Raw genomic sequence first — 23,322 nt, 5'->3', positions numbered from 1 at the left:
CATCCCCTCCGTCTTGGACCTCCGTCCGAATTCCTTTCATCCCACCCACCCAGGTCATCACAGAGCACCAAGCTGAGCTCCCTGCTCTGTGCAGCAGGCGTTCCCACTAGCTGTCTGTCTTACACATGGTAGTGCGTGTACGTCAGTCTCCATCTCCTACTTGATTCCACCCCTGCACCAAAGGACCAGTTTAATAAATAGCAGTTTCTGCCACTTTCAACCCTACCTTCTCAGTTGTTAATAATATATTGTACTTTACTACTTTGGGGTTGAACTTTTCTTACATATGTCTCATTTTCCCAACTACACTATAAGCTCTTTGAGGTCAAGGGACCATTTATTAAGCATTTTTATATTTTTCAATATTTAGCACTGCCTGTGTGTTCAGGAAACTAATTATTGATTTTCTTTTCCTATTGCACTGAGCCAAATTCTGTGCAAATGATAGGTGTTTACTGAAGTATTTGCTTAAATCAGTGAAAAATGAAGAAAAGGAAATGAAGTAGGAATTTATTCATTTTAGAGGGACTTAATTTCATAGTAATGGGTTAGTGTATGTTTCTCAGGTCATCTTAGATATGAGAACAAATACAATTTGCTGGAACCCTATGGAAGCATTCATTTTTACTGCAGCAAACGAGGATTACAAGTAAGTTTCCCTTTTCTTATAACTTAATTTCTATCAGAAGTGACTCAACTGTATATGTCTTATTAATGAAATATATTTTCCTAGGTAGTATTCTTTCATACACATTAGAAAAATTACCATTTGTTTTGCTTAAAATTAAAAAAAAAGATTTCCCAAAATAGAGAAGTGCTTCTTAAAAAGTATTCTTAGTTTTCAAAATGATATGGATCAGGGACAATAAAACTTTGATCTATGGACTCAGTGCTGTCTGCTACCTGTCTCTGTAAAGTTTTATTGCAATATAGTCACATTTATTTATTTTTCACTTTTTAAACTTTTTATTTTGTATTGGCGCATAGCTGATTGACAGTGTTGTGATAGTTTCAGGTGAGCAGCAAAGGGACTCGGCCATACATCTTGATGCATCCATTCTCCCCCAAGCTCCCCTCCCATCCAGGCTGCCACATAACAGTGAGCAGACTTCCATAAGCTATACATTAGTACATTTCTCTTTTTCTGACTCACGTCACTCAGTATGACAATCTCTAGGTCATCCGTAGACACATTTATTTATGTATGGAATATGGCTGCTTTTGTGCTATAATGCCTGAGTTGAGTAGTTGGAACAGAGCCCGTATGACCCACAAAGCCAAAAATGTTGATTATTCGGCCCTTTACAGAAAAAGTTGGCTAATCCCTGACATTAACCATATATCAGTAAATAATGACTGAATCATACATGTTTTAAGAACCTAGAAATGTCTGCCTGCAAAATGTGGACGCAGGTGGTGGTTACTCATGTTGTCATGCTACCCGCCACCACTGTTACTTCAGTAAGACGAAAGGAAAACCTGAAGTTCCAGTCTTTACCTTAATATTTACAGATATGTTTATTTGTGACTCTTTGTAAAGGAGTAACTTAGCAGCCTTATGTTCTTGACCTGGATGGAATTTTGTGATTTCTTATATACTGCTTTAAAACTTGCTGAAGCATTTGACATTAGCTCACTTTATCTTTTCAATATCCCTATAAGGTGAATGGAGAAGGCAATGGCACCCCACTCCAGTACTCTTGCCTGGAAAATCCCATGGGCCAAGGAGCCTGGTAGGCTGCAGTCCGTGGGGTCGCAAAGAGTCAGACACGACTGAGCAACTTCACTTTCACTTTTCACTTTCGTGCATTGGAGAAGGAAATGGCAACCCACTCCAGTATTCTTGCCTGGAGAATCCCAGGGACGGCAGAGCCTGGTGGGCTGCCGTCTATGGGGTCCCACAGAGTCGGACACGACTGAAGCGACTTAGCAGCAGCAGCAGCAGCATAAGGTGAATAAGACATGTATGTTATCCCCTTCTTATAGATGAGGGTATTGATGCAGGGAGTTTAATCTCCTAATGAGGAAAGAATATCTTATTCATATTTTTTTATCCAAGCATTTATTGTAGTGCTGTGTATATGATGGATTCTTAATACGTGTTTTTTTGCGGAAGGTGGAAATTTGTCATTGGATTGAACTTTAGATCTTCTGTATTTAAATTCTTTGTTCTTTCCACTACTGTTAGTTAAGAAAGCATAAATGAGCTCAGAAATAGGATTTATTACATGATGCTTTAGTGGTATTAAACTAAAAGCACCAATTATGACTTTTCTGTACTAAAACGAAGCTCTCATCAACTCAAACCACTTAATTGAAGTTCTTTTAGCCTTTATTAGTATTTGAAATTAAATGCCCTTGTTCCAGTTAAAAGCAATAAAAAAAAGTCCTGCTGACCAATCTTACTAACATTTCTAAAGTTTGCTGTAATTAGTTATTTGGGGAAAATAATCTTTTTTTCAGAGTATCTTTAGAATTTCTCAATTTTTGCCTTGGAAATAATTATATATGGAAGCTGAAACAAAGAGTACATCACTTGTAAGAAGTGACTGTTAGAGTACCGTAATTGCTCTTACTTGAATGTGATTTTGCTGTGTAAAATATCTTTTAACATTTTATTTCTTTTATTGCCCTTTAAATAATCCTGTTGTGATTTAGAAATCCAAGTTCAAGTGTAGACCCAACCAGTAACTATTGTAAGAATTTAGACAAGGCATGTAAACTAGTCTATACCATAATTTCATCAGGTAATAGGGTTGAACTGTGTTGTTCCTGAAGAATACTGTGACTTGAAACTTTATTTACAAAAACATTTTGCATCTAGATGGGTTGATTTGCTTGGAATTCTAATAAGTTCTTAAAATTAAAACAATTTACTAAAAAAGAAAAGAAAAGAAAAAAACACAAAAATTTGCTAAAAACAAGCCTGGTTGAAAACCACTGCTCTAGATAGGGAATATACAGCAGTTGTCAGCTCAGAAATTTAACTTCAGTGATCAGTATGACCTTGATTGACAATCCTGTGTTATGTTTGAAGATCATAAAAGAAAGCAATGACTCATCTCTTGATGAGAATTTCATGGTTATTTGAAAATTGTTACCTTTAGCATCCATGACTTTTTCTAATAATGGTATTAGAAAATAATCTTTATGAAGTTTTTTTTTGAATTTTTGTTTTTAAGTAATCTTCAGTTCAGTTCAGTTCAGTCCAGTTGCTCAGTCGTGTCCGACTGTTTGTGACCCCATGAATTGTAGCATGCCAGGCCTCCCTGTCCATCACCATCTCCCGGAGTTCACTCAAACTCACGTCCATCAAGTCGGTGATGCCATCCAGCCATCTCATCCTCTGTCGTCCCCTTCTCCTCCTGCCCCCAATCCCTCCCAGCATCAGAGTCTTTTCCGATGAGTCAACTCTTCGAAAGAGGTGGCCAAAGTACTGCAGTTTCAGCCTTAGCATCATTCCTTCCAAAGAACACCCAGGGCTGATCTCCTTCAGAATGGACTGGTTGGATCTCCTTACAGTCCAAGGGACTCTCAAGAGTCTTCTCCAACACCACAATTCAAAAGCATCAATTCTTCGGCACTCAGCTTTCTTCACAGTCCAACTCTCACATCCATACATGACCACTGGAAAGGCTTACTGAAAAGTTACAAAAAAGGTACCTGTAAGACAATTTCCCCAAATGTTAATATCTTAGGTCACCATAGTCCAGTTAGCAAAACCAAGAAATTAACATTGGTACAATATTGTAAACTGTAGACTTTATTCCATCACCTGTCTTTCCACTAGTGTTCTTTTACTGTTGCAGGATCCTACATTGTATTTGCATTTGATTACCATGTCTGCTCACTGACTTTCTCAGTCTTCCCTTTTCTGTTATGACCTTAGTACTTTTGAGAAGGACTTCCTTGTCAGTTATATTGTAGACTGCCTTTAACTTGGGTTAACTGGTGTTTTCTCATTATTTCATTGAGATTATGCATCTTTGGCAAGAATACCACAAAATTGATATCCCCTCCTTGGTGCATCAAACCAGGAATACATAACGTTGGTACATCTTATTACTAGTAATGTTGACCTTCATCACTTAGTTAAGGTGGTGTCTACCAGCTTTCCCTACTAAAGTTACTATTTTCTTCTGTAATTAATACATATCTGTGGGGAGATAGTTTAAAATTTTGTGGATATCTTGTTTCTCCTTAAACTTTTCCCCTTGCTAATATTTGCATCTGTAAGTATTTTGATGTTAGGAACTTGGTTACAGTAATTCTGTATTACTACTCTCCATCATTTATGTTGGTTCATTTTAAGCACTGTTCTTCTAGCTGTCAATTAAAAAATTTTAAACCTCGAAAATCACGAAGTCATTGTTCTTGCCAATTGTGCATGAAGTATAGTTTTCTAATTTTAGTACACCCTTTGAAAAGCTGTGCTTGCTCTCATGTATCACTGATAGAGTAAAAATTAGTGTGATTTCATTGGAAGTGATTTATCAACTCAAAAACCTTAAAAATGCTTATGCCTTTGAACTTAATAATTCTAATTGTAGGAATCTGTCCCATTAAATATCAAAAGTTAAAATAAAACATGGGAAACTTTACTAACAAATAGATTTAAATATAAATTTAAACAGATTATTAATTATTTTAACTCATTTACATATGAAAACATTAAAATATGTTCAGATATTAATAAATGCTCATAATATGCTACATGAAATATCAATATAGAGCTTTATACAGTAATATCTTAATTGTATTAAGAGGCATATAATTAAATAGCATGGTTAAAAGAAACATTTACACTGTGCTGACTTTCTCTGGGTAGTGAAATTAAATGCAAGTTTTGTACTCTTCATGGTCTTGGTGTTTGCACATTTTCTACAATGAGATTTCTGTTTGTAAGGATTAAAGTGTGTAAGTATATAATCTTAAGGAATAATAAAACTGTTGATATTTTTCCCTATCCCTTATCTGCCATGTGAAGAATTGAGCTATGTATTTAGATGTGCTTTATTTATTAGCTAGCCCTCTTAAGTTCAGTAATGTCTCTTAATACTGCATGTGCATTTTTTAATAGAAACTTGTATCAAATAATTAAAAACTCTTTTACAGCTTGTATACTTTCGATATGCGAGCCCTGGACACTCCTGTAATGGTGCATATGGATCATGTATCTGCGGTGCTTGATGTGGATTACTCTCCCACTGGGAGAGAGTTTGTGTCAGCTAGTTTTGATAAATCTATTCGAATCTTTCCTGTGGACAAAAGTAGAAGCAGGTATGTTACTACCAGTAAACATTTGTTTCTGTTTGACTTTTTTTCCCTGCCTAGATCATCATGTATCTTTTTCTAAAGGTTATTTGGTGGACAGAGAAGCCAGTGGACTCCAGTACATGGGGTCGCAAAGAGTCTGACATGACTGAGTGACTTAACACACGCTGGTTTTGTGTATATGATGGGACTCACACTCAGGTGTTGTGATGTGGGCTGCCACCTTCTGCATCTGTGAGCAAAAACATCGGCCTACAGGGCAGATTCTTCATTGAACAGGATAGTCAGTTCAGTTCAGTCGCTCAGTCGTGTCCAACTCTTAGCGACCCCATGAATTGCAGCATGCCAGGCCTCCCTGTCCATCACCAACTCCCGGAGTTTACTCAGACTCATGTCCATTGAGTCAGTGATGCCATCCAGCCATCTCATCCTCTCGTCCCCTTCTCCTCCTGCCTTCAGTCCCTCCCAGCATCAGAGTCTTTTTAGCTTTATATAATTTATTGATGTGAAATCTTTGCCTTAGGGCAAAACCTTTTTGAGTGTTTTATACTAATTTTTTAAAATAAAGGCTTTTTTTTTTTAGGGGAATTTTAGGTTTACAATAAAATGGAGAGGAAAGTAGAGTTCCCATATATTCCCAGCTCCTACGCATGCAGAGCCTGTTCATTGTCAACATTCCACATAGGGTGGTACTTTTGTTACCTCACCAAAATGTAGGATGAACCTACACTGACCCATCGTAATCACCCCAAATCCATAGTTTACCTTAGAATTCACTCTTCGGATCACACATTCTATGGGTTTGGATAAATGTATAATGACATATATCCATCATGATAATATGCAGAGTATTTTCACTGCCATGAGATAGAGTAAACTTGAAAAAAGATTTTAATTTGATAAGGAAGAACTTAAAGTTTCCCCTAATACAGTTTAAGAGCAGTTAATAATACCTTATATTTGTTGTTTTGTGCTTATTTAAATTCAACTCTCATACACTAAGGCAAAAATGAAAAAGAGAAAAATTACGGTTTAAATGGTCAGGACAGGTATCCCTCCATCCTCATCTAGTAGACACATGCTCTGGAATGACCAGGAGACGGGAGATCGAAATACTCAGCTGTCCTGTGCTGTGTGTGTGTGTCATTGTTTGTGTACAGTGAATGTAACTAGTGTTTAAGGTGTTTTGTTTCGTACAGCTTGGCCCTCTGCTACACACATTACTGAGTGTAGTGTATATACTTGTACCACCGTGTTATATTATTTCACGTGTTATTGTATTGAGGTAGTTTATAGTAAACTGGCATTTAAAGGTTTTCAGGAATACTTTTTGACTGCATTTGAGTTTTTGCCAACTTTAAAAATTAACTCCTGTAAGATACAGCCCCTTATATTAGTATGCTGTGATTTACAGAGCATTTTATGCGTATTCAAGGCAAATCCAAGTAAACTAGAAGATATCTTCCCATAAAAATGATAAAGGATTATGGTGGTGTCACTCTTGAAGATACAACCACCTCCATTTTGATTCAGTAAAAGTAGGAACATTAGAATTTAAAAAGAACATATATTCTCTCTAAAATACTATACATATATACACATATGTCATGTCATGATATGTGACATATATATGTCGTATATACACATATGTCATGTCCATCTATTTTGCGACCCCATGGACTGTAGCCCGCCAGGCTTTTCTGTCCGTGGAATTTCCCAGGCAAGAATACTGGAGTGGGTTGCCATTTCCTTCTCCAGGGGATCTTCCCAACCCAGGAATCAAACCCACATCTCCTGCGTCTCTTGCATTACAGGTGAACTCTTTACTGCTGAGCCACTAGGGAAGCAAGTTTGGGAGAGCAACCACCCAACATACGCAAGACGTGTGATATACATTTATATGTATACTTGCTTGGATGACCTTGTCTTGATTCAGTGTTGGAGAAAATGCACATGGTGAAAGATAACAGAATGATTGGAAGCCATAGAAAAGGAAAGGAGAAAACTAAGCAGAATCAGGGAAAAGAAAGACCAGAGAATCTGTATGCTGAGGCTGGAAGGTGATGATCTGTGCTAGAGAACGGTAGCGTGGAGCTGGTGAAACTGTTTCCCCAGCTTGATAAAGTCTTTATGGGACCCTTCCTTCACTTAAAGCTAGAGAAAGAGCATTCAGTTTGGTGGTGTAACTATAACAGGTGGATAAATTTCACCATTTAAGTGCAGTGATGAGAATTCTGATCATTACTCTTAATGATAACTAACCTAGCGTGTACAGTGTTGAAGGGGTCTGATCTTCCTGAGCAAGTGATGCTTGTTTTCACAGGCACATCCTCCTGACTCAGGACTCTTGCAGGTGCCTAGCCTGTATCTGCATCACCCTGAAAGTGACAGCCTCCTTAGAGTTTACACTGTAGGCACCTCATTTGCCTCACCCTTGTCCCAGCCTTGTGTTCACAACCAAAAGATCTTGCCCACAGAGCCTCTTCAGGGTCACACAGCTCCATACGTTTTTTGGTAATAGCCAATCTGCTTGTCTAACTCTTTGGTGTTTTTTCGTGTGATAGTTGTATCTTTCTCTTCTCTGACTTGAGGAAGCCATATTAATTCCTAAACTTTTTCATATCATCATGAATTGCTAGCAGATAGATAACTGTCGTCATCATCATCATGTGTATGATTAAAAAGGTATTTGAATCAAAAGTATACTGAGTGGGTGTTCTGGTGACTTTGATCCTGGACTCTGGGGTTGGTTCCTATGTGACTGTTGAAACTAACTTGATACTCTTGTCATGAATGGTAATTCATGATACTCTTGTTGGTAATGGTAATTGTTCAGTTAGGCCCAAGGCAAGGCTGATAGTTTCTATTCTTTTCACTTCTCTGGAAAAAAATCAAGAGATTGTGGCCCTCCATCATTTTGACACCAGGACCTCCAGAGGTATTGAGTAGGACAATTCTAACATGATGCATAAGCAGACATAAGGATCAAAGGAGGAATACAGGAAATGGGAAGTTTAGGCACCCGTGATGCCAAGAGCCCCATCGCTGAGTTCAAACTGATTATTCTAAAACCAGCATGGGCAATTAAATGCAAGTCTAGTTAAAAGCTCAGATTATTCCAAAATTGTATGAAGTGAGTTCTTATATCCCATTTCTAGGAATTGTCTCCTGATGTTTTTTGAAGATTTTGTAATCACAATTTAATACGTGTTACTTCCTGTTGGGTTTAGTTATAAACCATATAAACAATACTCTCTCTGACCATTACTGTCATCTGCTGGAAAGCTGCTTCTGGTTTGTTTCCATGGTCTGCTCTAGTTTCCTATCATTACAAAAACATCAAATAATACAGGCAGTGCTTTGAATAATCTGTATTTTTAAAAATATTTTCCTTTCAAAGAACTTAAAGTCACTGAAATATATTTTTAAAGTAAATTTTCACCACAGCCAAAAAATAAAAATAAATCTTTTTTTAAAAAATAAATTTTGAGTAGGTTTTCAAAAACTACAGTTAAATCAATATTCAAAGGTAACTTCTATGGATTTTATTCAGTATTTACTTAGCAAACAAGTAAATTCAGTTGCATTCACATGGAACAGTTCTTTTAGCTTGACTATGTTGTAAAGAATTTAAGTTTTTAAATTATTTATCTCCACAAATAGCATAATTTATAATGAACTTTATGTATCTGTTCTATGTACAAGCATAAACATATCTAGATATTAAACTCTGTAGTTTACCATTAAGGAGGATTCTCAGTTGGCCAAGTAACTGTCCACTGGATTTGTCTGGTCTAATATCAGTACATGAACTGATGTAATATATGCAGGTTATTTTTAGTGGTTACCAAAGCCTAATTGAATTTCCTGATATTTAAATTCAGTATATTGCTATGGGGAAATGGGGATCTTAAATAGGTAGAGGTTGTAAGAATTGAGTCTTGTAGAAGCAGAGCATTGAGAGAAGAAAAAGCAGTCTGTCTGATCCACTTTTTCTTTCAATAGTATGTTCGTTCTAACCATCCTCTCTTTTAGAATTGTGTCATATGGTTTCTCTACATATTCATTCAAGAGCTCAAAATGTATCCGTTAGAAATAGCATAATAGACCACTTTTCTGAGTGTACTTCAGAAATGTCTTTACACAAAATCTATTGATTTCATCATCCTACGTGAGTTTTCTTTTACTGTGCAGAACTGGCTGAGTGTGTTTCCTTTGTAGTCTGCATTCTGAATCACTTAATCCAGATAAGGAAGTTTTACTTTTCCAGGAGTCTCATGTTTTAATTTTTTCTGACCTTGTCTTTTACTTGCTTTTTAATGCTTTGCTTAACACTTCCTAATATAGTATCTTCTGTGAATTCACTTAGCATGTTTCACACCTTTCCAGATAGGTATGATATTTGACATCTCCATTTACTAAATGATCCTTACCTCAACTCATCACTTCTGTAGCCCTCTCTTTCTTGTCACATATGTAAGTCATCCACTCTCACTTTAATTAATTACACTTTTTCAACAATTTGACCAAAACAGAAATCAGACATTAGGATCAGCTTATCAGGATATGTTCTTTGAATGCCGTTGAATTTTTTTCCCAGTGAAATGAAACCCAAAGAAGTGTGGTGGTTGATCTTATAGTTATTCCAGCTTCAGTGTATTTTATTTGTGTTATATGCCCACAGTTATTTTGTGATCTTTTCTGGATATCTAGTTTTGCTTGGTTTGTTTATACTTACTTTTCTTACTGGATTATAACTTCTCTGGGGGCAGGACTTTTTAATATGTTCCACAGCTCTTAGCATAGAATCTTAGCAGTATGGTTTAATAAAAATACATTTGCTGCTAAGTCACTTCAGTTGTGTCTGACTCTGTGCGACCCCATAGACGGCAGCCCACCAGGCTCCCCCATCCCTGGGGTTCTCCAGGCAAGAACACTGGAGTGGGTTGCCATTTCCTTCTCCAAAAAAATACATTTAAGTGTATTTTAATTTCTCTTTTATACTCTTTTAGGACTCAAAAAATGTTACCCTGATTCTTGATAGGTAGTTGGTTAAAGAAAATCTGTACCAGATTCCTAAATGTTTTAACTTAGTTCCTCTTCTGTAGGGAAGTCTATCACACAAAGAGAATGCAGCATGTTATCTGTGTAAAATGGACTGCTGACAGCAAGTACATTATGTGTGGATCTGATGAAATGAACATTCGTCTATGGAAAGCTAATGCTTCTGAAAAGTTGGGTGTGGTAAGAGATCCTATTTTCTTTCATTATCACGCAACTTGTTTATAGTGTTATTGAATATCATTATATTATAAAGAGAATTTATTTCAAGTGCTTTAGTTGTGATGAAAGGAAACAGACAAGGGTGTATCGAGGTTTACGTTTTTCATGTCAAAGGCACGTTCAGAGTTCTTTGTTTTTGTTTTTGCTGTTGGCCACACTGCATGACTTGTGGGCTCTTAGTTCCCCGACCAGGGGTTGAACCTGGACCCCCTAGCAGTGCAAATGCTACATCCTAACACTGGACCACCAGAGAACTCCCCCAGAGGGCTTTGTTAATTCAAATGTTTGATCGCATTTGAGCCTTCTTGTTTCTTTGTATTTTCCTTGAGGTAGGGAGAGAAGATGTAGGGACTAGAGGCTTAGAACTTGGAATACGTATTCTGTCAAAGGAATAGTAATCAGGCAAATCAAAGGCTCCAAGCCTCTGGGGGGTATTAATATTTTAATATCAAAGACACAGTGAAACACTTAAAAAAATTAACAGCTTCAGACTTAAGAAAGATTTGATGAAAATATAACAAATATTACTGTTGACTAGCAACCTCTGGGTTGTGAGTTAAGGTTGATTTCTGTTCTTAATGTTTTTCTAAATGTCTCATGTTTTCTGTAAGAAATATACAGGGTGTTTATATCTGAAGCAAATAGTAAGTTTAATAAGGAAAGGTTAAGTGTGGTTTATTTTCTACTTAGCCCTGGAAGGAAAAGCAAGATACGAAAATAAGTAATTAAAGATAAATTTATTTTAGGTTTAATGATTATTAAAGTACTACACTATGCCTAGGTTTATCTTCATCATTAAATATTCCTCTAAATCATACCATCCTTAACAGCTGTTAGACAAAGGCTGGTTATTATGTCATCACTTTTGTTTCTGTTTCAATAATTTTTACAGAAAAAATTTTGAGTGATTCATCAAGTGCTTTTTCTGTGTTACGTGGGCCAACTCAGAGGGCCACAGAACCTGACTCCCTAGGCACTGCTCGTTTGCACTTGGTGGCACCCATCCGTCAATACGTTGTAGGCGCCCTGACTAAAAGGACATAGCAGAGCTGGTATCGGTAACATAGCCTTATAATGGGTACAGTTTAATGTAACTGTACAGTTACGTTAGTAATTTTGGTTGCATGTCATAAATGTTGATAGTTTTTTGGGGAAACGTTTCTTCCTAACTCTGTTGTACTGAAGCAAAAAGACACATCATTCGCGAAAACATCAAAATGTATTTTTTTTCAGCTTACATCACGAGAAAGAGCAGCCACAGATTATAACCAGAAGTTAAAGGAGAAATTTCAACATCATCCTCATATAAAACGTATCTCTCGTCACCGACATCTACCAAAATCTATCTACAGCCAGATTCAGGAACAGCGCATCATGAAAGAAGCTCGTCGACGAAAGTATGTTTTGGAGCATTTGTGTCTCTCTCAGTACCGTTTTCTAGCTGTCCCCTCACATCCCACCAAAACCAAACAAAAAATGTGCCCGTCAAAGGAATAGTTTATGTGCTGTTATACATCAGAGGTGGTTTTGAATACTCCTCTGGGCTTTTTCCTGATAAAAGGGGAAGCTATGATTATCTAACATGATGAGAATTTTCATTACCTATCTTTGGGAATATGTTTAAAGGGCAAACAATGTCAAAAACATACATATCAAAATTAGAAAAGGCTCTACTCACACTAAAGAAACTATTGTAAATAGTGTAAAAAAATGATTTCCAACGTAGCTGGAATTGAGGTAATGTGTATTTTCTAGCTTAAAGACTGGCAAGAATATTTGTTAGATAAGAATTTATCAAAAAAAAAAAAGGATTTATCTAATATGCTTGCTTCATCATAGCATTTGGAATCTAGCATTTTGCCTCTGAAGAAAAAGTTTCCACCATCACCATCATTTCCCCTGTAGAATATTCTTCTCTGTGCAATCCTTGAATTCATGTAATGTATTATAGAAATTCTAAGAAAGAGTTGTTTTTTTTAGTTAGGCAATGCAAATTGTTATTTTGTTATGTTGGATAGATGTTGGAGTTGAGTCAGTTTTAAACATTTTAATAACTTGCAGCAGGTACTGTTGCCCGGAAAATCCCATGGACGGAGGAGCCTGGTAGGCTGCAGTCCATGGGGTCGCTAAGAGTCAGACACGACTGAGCAACTTCACTTTCACTTTCCATTTTCATGCATTGGAGAAGGAAATGGCAACCCACTCCAGTGTTTTTGCCTGGAGAATCCCAGGGACGGGGGAGCCTGGTGGGCTGCAGTCCATGGGGTCGCACAGAGTCAGACACAACTGAAGCGACTTAGCAGCAGCAGCAGGTTTTTAAACTTAGTAAAGGACACTGATGTAGTAAGAGAAGAAGCCAGTAAGTTAACAAAAGTTGATTTCTAAGTGAAAATTGCTCAGTCGTGTCTGACTGTTTGCGACCCCATGGACCATACAGTCCATGGAATTCTCCAGGCCAGAATTTTGGAGTGGGTAGCCATTCTGTTCTTCAGAGCTACTTCTTACCTACTCTGGTGAAAACTTTTTTTCAGTGGGTAGTTTTGTGGTGAAAGAAAATGCCGTGTAATTTTTCTGAGAAAGTTTTCTTTGGTTAAAGTGACTTGTCATAAACTTAAAATTTGTGTATTTTGTTTAATTTCTAGGGAACTGAATCGTATCAAACATAGCAAGCCTGGATCTGTGCAGATGGTGTCAGAGAAGAAAAAGCACGTAGTGGCGGTTGTGAAATAACGTTTGCTGTTCTTCCCGAGGCTAACGTGTGATTGTTTGTTACATGTCGATTTGTGGACTGTATAGATAAAAGCGCTGCCCCTCTTATAACAGCCAATGTTTGGTGTTCTTACCAAGGCTAACGTGTGATTGATTGTTACATGTTGATTTGTGAACTCTATAAAGAAAAGTGCTGCCCCTCTTATAACAGCCAGTGTTTTAGTTATATGTGTAAAGCTTAATTGTTGCACATTTTTGCTGTCTTGAAAACTTATCTTTAAAGGTGACCTGGTTGATAAGACTATCCAACATGTTATCCTTGATCTTCTTTCTTCATTGAAGAATATAGAATTTACAAACTTATTTTTTGCTGGTAGAAATTACAGATGTACTTTCACTTTGACCTGTTATTTTAGACACTCTACATTTGAATTTACATCTAAGACCAAACATCTCTTGTGTTACCTTTAATGTTACTTTGGATAATTATTGCAGTGATTCTTCCTAGGATTCCATATGACACATAGAAGAATTTTGTCTGAACTTGTCTCAGTTGAACTTATTTTCTGTGTTTTATTTACATTGGGCTTTTTGAGACTGTATAGATGATTAGCCTACATTTATATAACTTTTATAAATAATTAACTTACAAACAAGATTATAAAATATCCTTTTTCTCAGCATTATAACTTTGTTCCATTTCTGCTAAATCATCTATTTTTAATCTCAGTAATCATAAATAGCTCTGTGTGACATAGATTGGGTTTTTTTTTAAAAACCCATCATCAGCTTAGTATTATAAATACATACAAAACTAATTTTTAGTAAATTATGTTTAAAAGAAATTAAAAATCCAAAGGAAAAAATATGTTAAGAATACTTGTAGTAAAAATATTTAAAATACAGAAGTGATGATAAATATCAAAATCTGGAAAGTGAGAGCAGGATTCAATCAGGGTGGGATACACGGGAGATTTTAACTCTTGATAAGGTTTCTTTCTTCAGCTGTGTGTACATTCTATTATTTTTTATGCTTTCTTCGTGTTTATATTTCATCATGTTTTTCTCAAAGCTGATAAAGACATCAACCATCTATCTTTTAATCCTTTGGAAGTATTGTAGGACTCAAAATGCTTGATTTATAAGGTGAACCAAGTTCTCTTGTACATCTTCCACTGCTGTTTGGGTGTGGTTTCAAAGAAAATATACTGATCCATAAACATGAGCTTCTGTGTCAATTTGAATCCATCAAGAAGCAGGTGCCTATGGAAGACATGTGAGAGATTTCCTGGAGGGGACTGTCTTTGAAGGATAAAGAGGAGAAGCGGGAAGAGGCAGGTAGAGACTTCCATCTGTACTGTAGGCTTGACCTCTGGGGCAGGAGAGCAGGAAGGCAGGAGGACCCTTCCCTGACGTGGAGCCTCAGACTACAAAGGTTGGACCAGGTTGTTGGGGTGTTCTTGAGCGCAAATTGCTTGTCAGACGAGTCCCACATTGTGTGAGACTGGTTCAGTGCTGCTGCCCTCTCTGGGCCCAGCCAGTGGCAGGGAGCAGCCCCAGGGGAGCCTGGCCATGCAGCAAATGCAGTGGTGAGTCCAGAGGGGTGGCAGCGAGGACTCCTCAGCTGGGACTCAGTTAGCTGTGCTTCCTGCAACCAGTTCTCTCAAAGGAATTGCAAACAACATTTCTGTAGCTGTACCTCTTGCACCACACAGACCCACTTCTTGCAGGATTGGGCAGCAACTCCATGACTTCCATGTACGTAATGAGGAATTGAAGAGGATCATCAATGTTCCCTGTCACTGAAGGGCAATGACTGGTATTCACCTTGTCTTCCATCATCCATTTTAAATACTTCTCATCCACAGGTATTACTTTAGCAGATTTTGGTGACTTACCTAATCTTGTGACCCAAACCTTCATTCCCGAGGGGTCTAACCTTTGTTGATCGTACCCTTATCAGGCTGGGGTTGTTACACATATCTGTTTACAGTTGCCGTGGAGCAAGGGAATACCAGTAGGCACAAAATGGGTCACCTGTGTTCTGCACAAGTTCTCCCATTCCCCACCCCCACCACCTCCTGCTGATAAAGCCAGTGACCTCTGCCAGGAGGATGACTGCTTTTCTAGCTTGTTGGTCCCTGGACATAAGTACAAAGTACTTTGGTGACAATGGCATGTAATTCAGTAGGACTTTTGCTGTGTACCCTACTAAGAGTGTGCCCCCTTTTGGTGACCAGTACTTCTGACCCTGAAGAGCCCAGTTTCAGGAATGGTAACCAGATCCTCCAGTGAGTCACTGGAAGTGATGGTAATTGGAGCCATCACATGTATCCTCTCATCTTGTGAGTTATTGCATATACTGCATCCTGAAGGATGGCACCCTGTCCTTTGCGCATGTTGCCTCTGAGCTGGTGCTGTGTCTTTAGCAGGCCACTCCAGTGATCTGTGAGATGGCATATTTCTGGATTGCCTTTATGTGATACGATCAATGGGTACTGTGGTTGGGCCCACTCTCACTTCTTTACTGAAATAGATCCCCTGATAAAAACTATTGGGGGGTGGCGGACTTCTCTGGTGGTCCAGTGGTTAAGAATCCATCTCTCAATGCAGAGGATATGGGTGCAATCCCTGGTCCAGGAAGGTCCCACATGCCACGAGGCAACTAAGCCTGTGTGCCACAACTACTGAGCCTGTGTTCTGGATCCCACAAGCTGCAATTCCTGAAGCCTGCACACCTAGAGAGCCTGTGTACCACAAGAGAAGCCACCGCAGTAAGAATCCCACACACTGCAGCTAGAGAGTAGCCCTCACTCAGCAACTAGAGAAAAGCCCTTGTGCAGCAATAAAGACCCAGCACAGCCAAAAATAAATATATAAAAAATTAAGAAAAATTGTATTGGGGTGGGATTGATGCCTGAGAATTAGGCATTTCATTAATATCCAAATAGAGGTGCTGGCTGAGACATGTAGCCCTGGTATCTGGGATATCAAAACAGATGTCCCTGTGAAGTTGAGTTGCTAGCCCTTCTAGAATCAAAAGGATCCAGTGTAGTAAAGTTGACGCCAAGTGGCCTGTTGTTCTCCTAAAGGAATAGTGCCATATTGGGGGCGTCGCATCTCTTGCTGACAGATTGGATAGAAACACAATAGCTAGATCAGCTTTGGTAAGGGGGAGTTTATCTGTTGGGCTCATTCAGAGCCTCTGTCTTTGCCACAGGCCATTCCATCCACATGCCCATCGTGCCTCTTCTAGGCTGGCCATTGTCAAGTGATGGAATCATTTTATCTACTTGGTGGTTTTTGTGCCGCCTCTATGGTGGATGCTTTCTTGTGGACATTAACAGGTTATACAAACATTTATTCTTTATGCCCACATCCTCATCCATCCACATACTTGTACCTCAAACCATGTCTCTGATATTCAAGCTGTTACTCTTCTACACCCTCACCAAATGGCCAGCCATAGATCACTGCCCAGGAATCTCCCCTAAGTCCACTTCTACATAAAACTACAACCAAGTGCTTGTTCCTAGATCTGCCCATTGGGAAGATTTTTCCCTCACTACTCTCTTTCAAGGCCCACCCCTTTATATGTCTCTAACGCAGCTACCTTCACCAACAAAGACCCATACAGTCAAAGCTCTGGTTTTTTTCAGTAGTTGTGTACACATGTGAAAGATAGACCATAATGAAGGCCAAGCACTGAAGAATTGATGCTTTCAAGCTGTGGTGCTGGAGAAGATTCTTGAGAATCCCTTGGACTGCAAGGAGATCAAACCAGTCAATCCTAAAGGAAATCAACCCTGAATATTCATTGGAAGGACTGACACTGAAGCTCTAATACTTGGGCCACCTGATGTGAAGGGGTGACCCATTAGAAAAGACCGTGATGCTGGGAAAGACTGAAGGCAGGAGGAGAAGGGGTGACAGAGGACAAAATGGTTGGATGTCATCACCAACTCAACAGAATGGGTTTGAGTGGACTCTGGGAGACGGTGAAGGACAGGGAAGCCTGGCATGGTGCAGTCCATGGGGTTGCAGAGTCAGAAGTTTTTACTTGTTTTTCCTTACTGTCTTAGCTCTTACCTATAGGACAAGATTCAATATGGTGCTTACTCCAGCTATATCATTCCCATTTATGAATTTGAGAACTGAGGAAATGACAACTGGGTAAGTCCATGGACTTAAAACTTACCCAGTCTTATAACGTATACCCAGACTTATAACTTACCCAGATTTTAGATAGATCTCTATTTATTAAGTGGCCCTCACGAGCTGCCATGCTAACAGGACAATGATGACTCTAGGTCTTCAGGAATCAAACTCTGGATCCCATAGTCCTTGCAATATCTCAGTATTCCCCCTTTCTCACAGTTCCCTGAATAAATGGTCAGAGGTCCTTTGGAGGAACCATTGCTGCATACACTTGCAGTGGTTTTGCAAGGTCTTTCCTCTGAGGGACTCAGCCACCTCTCCAGTCTCTGATTCCAGATATGAAAATTAGCTCAGGTCTGGCAACAGCAAGAGATTGCATTTCTTATTGTGACTCCTCCTGGGCCCCTACTCCACCCTACTCCTCCAGTCTTGCCCTTTTCTGGTTGTGGATGTCAAGGAGTACCCTCATTGGATGCTCATCTGTTTTGCCTAAAGGACATCATGCTTTGTTTTCACAATTCCCTGCAGATTAAGACTCTTTGCCTGTCCCTCAGCCTTGCTGATCAGTATAGTCACCTGGCTTCTAATGGTGAAGCACCACCCCCTGACCTCTATTATTGGTAAATATTTGAGGGCAAGGGTTTGGATACCATAGATTTTTAAAATTGTATTTCTTCACTTATGTTTCGCTGCACTGGGTCCTCATTGCTCCTCGTGGACTTCCTCTAGTTGCGGCTGGTAGGGACTACTCTCTAGTTGCAGTGTTTGGGCTTCTCACTGCGGTGGCTGCTCTTGTTGCGGAGCACGGGCTCAGTAGCTGTGGCTCATGGGCTCTAGAGTGCAAGGTCAGTAGCTGTGGCTCACAGGCCCAGTTTCCCCCATGGCAAGTGAAATCTTCCTGGACTAGGGGCTGAACCTGTGTCCCCTGCATTGGCAGGCAGGTTCTTAACCACTGGACCACCAAGGAAGTTCCAACACCAAAGATTTTAATGAGCCCAGTTCTGGCCTGAAGAGGAGCATTTTGGTGATTTAGTACTCCTCTCACCAGCACATTCCTGTTGACCTTGGTGAATGGTGTGTCTTCTAGGCTTTCCCATGGTACATCAGGTCATCTTTTAGCCTAACATATCCATCCAGCATGCCAAGTTCCTTCAGCTCTCTGTTTCTTCCTTTATAGGCTACCAAAACAACACAAGTGTTTCCACTTTGCTCAACATCGGTGATCACTTTCTCTAGGCTTCTAAGAGTCAAACCTGTTGGCTCCATCTCTTGCATCCTTGCCAGGCTGCTAAATCCCATGACAAAAGAAAGTGCCCTCAGTTAAATGCATTATTATTTATTTTTATAAATGCATATTTATTATTATAAATGCATTATTCCTTTTTCAGTGTTACGTTCCTGTCCCCTTAATCAAGTATCCTCAGAATCCAATCCCAGCAGCACTTGCCTTGCTCCTGCCAGTGTACACTAGCTAATTCTCACAGCTCCTTTGTCATGGAATCCCCAGAAAAGAAATGCTGGAATGTAACTCTAGTTATTGGGCTGGCAGCATGCAGTGTAGATGGATAGATCTCCATACCTGCTGCGTGGCAGGGGAGAAGCTTGTGCAGTATCTTCCCATATGGGGAAGTGCTAGCTCCTGCTAGAGTGGACCACCACTCCAGCCTCTAGGGATTCAAGGAGGTTCAGTTCAGTCGTTCAGTCATGTCCGACTCTTTGCAACCCCATTCAATGCAGCATGCCAGGCTTCCCTATCCTTCACCAACTCCCGGAGCTTGCTCAAACTCATGTCCATTGAGTCAGTGATGCCATCCAACCATCTCATCCTCTGTTGTCCCCTTCTCCTGCCTTCAATCTTTCCCAGTATCAGGGTCTTTTACAGTAAGTGAGTTCTTTGCATCAGGTGGCCAAAGTATTGGAGTTTCAGCTTCAGCATCAGTTCTTCCAATGAATATTCAGAGTTGATTTCCTTTAGGATTGACTGGTTTGATCTCCTTGCAGTCCAAAGGACTCTCAAGAGTCTTCTCCAACACCACAGTTCAAAAGGATCAGGGAGGTTTGCAGTGCCCAAATCCTTGGGACATCATTAAAGCACCCCATATTTCAAGGTCCTGTTGTTTTTTTTTCCCTACCTGAGTCTTGTCCTCAGCATAACAGACCTACATTGGTGGAGCATTTAAATGTCCCAGGGGCTCTACAACTCTCATTATCAAATCCTTTGTCTGCTTATTTGCTTTGTCTACACTTTCACTGCAGAAGCTGAGGGCCTCTTTGGAAGCTAGCAAAGACTCGGGTCTCTGGCTCTCATATTTACATATAATCGTCAATGGTCCTCATTATTGCCCTGCAGGGCACCAATACAATTTAATAGCTGGTGAGTCTGCTATTCTTACAGACTTTATGCCCCTCATATCTTTCAGATGGCTTGACTCATCACACTTGCAATGGTAGTTTCTTCTATCAGGATATTTTTCTAGGTCATCACCACTGAAATCTTCAACAATTGGGCCACTCAGGATAGTTTTTATCAGCCAGGCAGTGAGCCTACTTCCAAACTCCATCTTATTGCCTATGTATTTTCTTGAATGGCTCCCAGTATCACCTGGTTCTGTTCAAGTTCTCTGAGAAACAGGTGCCAGTCAAGGTTAAACAAGCAAGAGATCTATGGGAGGGAACTGTGTGTGAAGGCGAAGGAGCAGTAGGCAGTGAGAGCCTTCTACCTGCATGGAAGACTTGACACATGGGACAGGAGACAGAAAGAAGGTCTGGGTAGGAAGCACCTCGGACTGCAAGGCAGCTTTAGGAAGGCTTTAGCCAAGCCAAAGGAGAGTCCTTTAGCCAAAGTTGTCTTCAGAGAAGCCCTGAGTCGGAGAGGACAGGCTAAGACCCCTGCTATACTCAGTCACTGAAACAGCTCAGGAAAGTATAGCTTGACAGAAGCCTGGTGGTGGATCCAGGGGGTTGCAGCTGGAGTTCTTAGAAAACGATGCTCCCCCCTGCCAATCCTCTTGAAGGAAATCCGAGTGGTACATTTCCATGGCTGCCACAGCCACCCACTTTCATTTTCGTTGTCATGATTTACTATCGACTTGTATTGCTATATAGGAGATATCAGATCATTGCTAAGTGCATATTTAATATTTTTACTTATCCTGAAATTAAGTAAAAGTGCAATTCATTTGCAAAATGCTATTTAAATATTGTTCTTAAGTGGTATTCACTTAAGTGATATTAAATTAATATTGACCTTAAGTGATATTAACTGTTATGGGATTGGAAATGAGTGTAGAGAAAGGAGCCAAGCTCAACACTTAGCACTTGGCACATAGTGGGTGCTCAGTAAGTGCTGTGGTCATGACAGAAACCCAGACTTGTGTTCCTGGTAGAATATTTGCTGATGATTTTAGTTATATATTTTCATGACTTAACTCTTTTTCCTTAATGCCTTTGTCCTCCATAAGCCTGGGAATGCAGAATGTCCCTATTTAAGAAGAATGCTGCCCTAAAATATATTTTGTCCTAAAATGTTAAAAAGTATTGTTCACAAGCATGAATAAAAAATATATGGCTCAATTTTTTGATGGTTTTAATATCAAAAAATATATTTGATAAAACAAAAAGTTAATTAAATTCAAGCCACCGAACTATGCGTTGTGGCAGTGTTAGTAACTCAGTTGTGTCTGATTCTTCTTGACCCCTTAAACTGTAGCCGCTTGGCTCCTCTGTCCATGGAATTCTCCAGGCAAGAATCCTGGAGTGGGAAGCCATTCTCCACAACTATGCATTATAACTGGTTAAATTCATTTTAACGAAAATATTCAAGCTATCTTTTCACCCATATCACACCTCAATTTGAATGAAATAATTGATTCAAATAATTGAAAATATATCCATGTACAAAAATGGAGTCAAATATTTAAAGTTAGCCCAAATAGATGTTTAAAAAGTACCTTTCTGATGTCATTGTTCTGTGAAAGAGTAATCACTATAACTGAAACAGAACCCAGCCATGATTCCTACTGGAGAAGGAAATGGCAACCCACTCCAGTATTCTTACCTGGAAAATCCCATGGACAGAGGAGCCTGGCAAGTTACAGTCCATGACTTAGTGACTAAACCACCAACATCATGATTCTTAAGGGAAAGGGGATGAGAGTGTTTATATCAGGCCACATAGTTAAGAAACAAAGTCCTAGTTTTCCCTTCTGTTTGATTTCTTTTTAACCACAATATATTTTTTCTTAAATTTTGCAAAAAAAAAAAAAAAAAAAGGACCACAGATTTTTTTTTTCTTTTTGGATGTGCAAGGGTCTTCAATAGTGGAAAACTACTGGTGCAAGTTTCTGTCCTATCAACAAGCCATTTGACCACTTTGGAGTTTCCATATTTGCCATCATTCTCTCTCATTTTTACTTTGGGGGAGTGTAAAGAGGAAAAATGGAGCGTGAATGATCACAGAGCTTATTGTCAAGTATGATGATAGAGTTCTCAACTTAAAGTGAAAGAGAGATGTTGATAAAATGAACAGGAGAAGCATTTTTTTTTAAAGTAGTATACAGTTATTATAAATATTATACATATATTATACTTGGTACATATATTGCAAGTACCTAGGAAGGGAGAAAATTTATGAGTCTTCTTCCTCTGGCACTGAAACAAATTCAGTTCAGTTCAGTTCAGTCGCTCAGTCGTGTCCAACTCTTTGCAACCCCATGAATTGCAGCACACCAGGCCTCTCTGTCCATCACCAACTCCCGGAGTTCACCCAGACTCACGTCCATCGAGTCAGTGATGCCATCCAGCCATCTCATCCTCTGTCGTCCCCTTCTCCTCCTGCCCCCAATCCCTCCCAGCATCAGGGTCTTTTCCAATGAGTCAACTCTTCGCATGAGGTGGCCAAAGTATTGGAGTTTCAGCTTCAGCATCAGTCCTTCCAAAGAACACCCAGGACTGATCTCCTTTAGGATGGACTGGTTGGACCTCCTCCCAGTCCAAGGGACTCTCAAGAGTCTTTTCCAACAACACAGTTCAAAAGCATCAATTCTTTGGCATTCAGCTTTCTTCACAGTCCAACTCTCATGTCCATACATGACCACTGGAAAAACCATAGCCTTGACTAGATGGACCTTTGTTGGCAAACTAATATCTCTGCTTTTTAATATGCTGTCTAGGTTGGTCATAACTTTCCTTCTAAGGAGTAAGCGTCTTTTAATTTCATGGCTGCAGTCACCATCTGCAGTGATTTTGGAACCCAGAAAAATAAGGTCTGACAGTTTCCACCGTTTCCCCATCTATTTCCCATGAAGTGATGGGACCAGATACCATGATCTTCGTTTTCTGAATGTTGAGCTTTAAGCCAACTTTTTCAGTCTCCTCTTTCATTTTCATCAAGAGGCTCTGTAGTTCCTCTTCACTTTCTGCCATAAGGGTGGTGTCATCTGCATATCTAAGGTTACTGATATTTCTCCTGGCAATCTTGATTCCAGCTTGTGCTTCATCCAGCCCATTGTTTCTCATGATGTACTCTGCATATAAGTTAAATAAGCAGGGTGACAATATAGCTTTTCCTATTTGGAACCAGTCTGTTGTTCCATGTCCAGTTTTAACTGTTGCTTCCTGACCTGCAAATAGGTTTCTCAAGAGGCAGGTCAGGTGGTCTGGTATTCCCATCTCTTTTAGAATTTTCCACAGTTTATTGTGATCCACACAGTCAAAGGCTTTGGCATAGTCAATAACAGAAACAGATGTTTTTCTGGAACTCTCTTGCTTTTTTGATGTTCCAGCGGATGTTGGCAATTTGATCTCTGGTTCCTCTGCCTTTTCTAAAACCAGCTTGAACATCTGGAAGTTCACGGTCCACGTATTGCTGAAGCCTGGCTTGGAGAATTTTGAGCATTA

The 23,322-nt window shown here is 39.4% G+C and overlaps 1 protein-coding gene across 1 annotated transcript in view; it reads left to right on the top strand.

Moving 5' to 3' along the window:
• Window positions 1-14,491, top strand: part of DCAF13 (DDB1 and CUL4 associated factor 13) — a 29,071-nt gene extending 14,580 nt beyond the window's left edge. Inside the window, exons 7-11 of the mRNA XM_027561391.1 lie at window positions 567-649; window positions 5,116-5,280; window positions 10,383-10,518; window positions 11,791-11,954; window positions 13,200-14,491. Coding sequence (XP_027417192.1) covers window positions 567-649; window positions 5,116-5,280; window positions 10,383-10,518; window positions 11,791-11,954; window positions 13,200-13,287 — 636 coding nt within the window. The 3' untranslated portion in view covers window positions 13,288-14,491. The remainder of the gene's footprint in view (window positions 1-566; window positions 650-5,115; window positions 5,281-10,382; window positions 10,519-11,790; window positions 11,955-13,199) is intronic.
• The last annotated feature ends 8,831 nt before the right edge of the window (window positions 14,492-23,322 follow it).

The sequence above is a fragment of the Bos indicus x Bos taurus genome, chromosome 14 (assembly GCF_003369695.1).
Source record: "Bos indicus x Bos taurus breed Angus x Brahman F1 hybrid chromosome 14, Bos_hybrid_MaternalHap_v2.0, whole genome shotgun sequence".
Lineage (NCBI taxonomy): Eukaryota > Metazoa > Chordata > Mammalia > Artiodactyla > Bovidae > Bos > Bos indicus x Bos taurus.
This window is presented reverse-complemented; position numbering and strand designations above follow the sequence as displayed.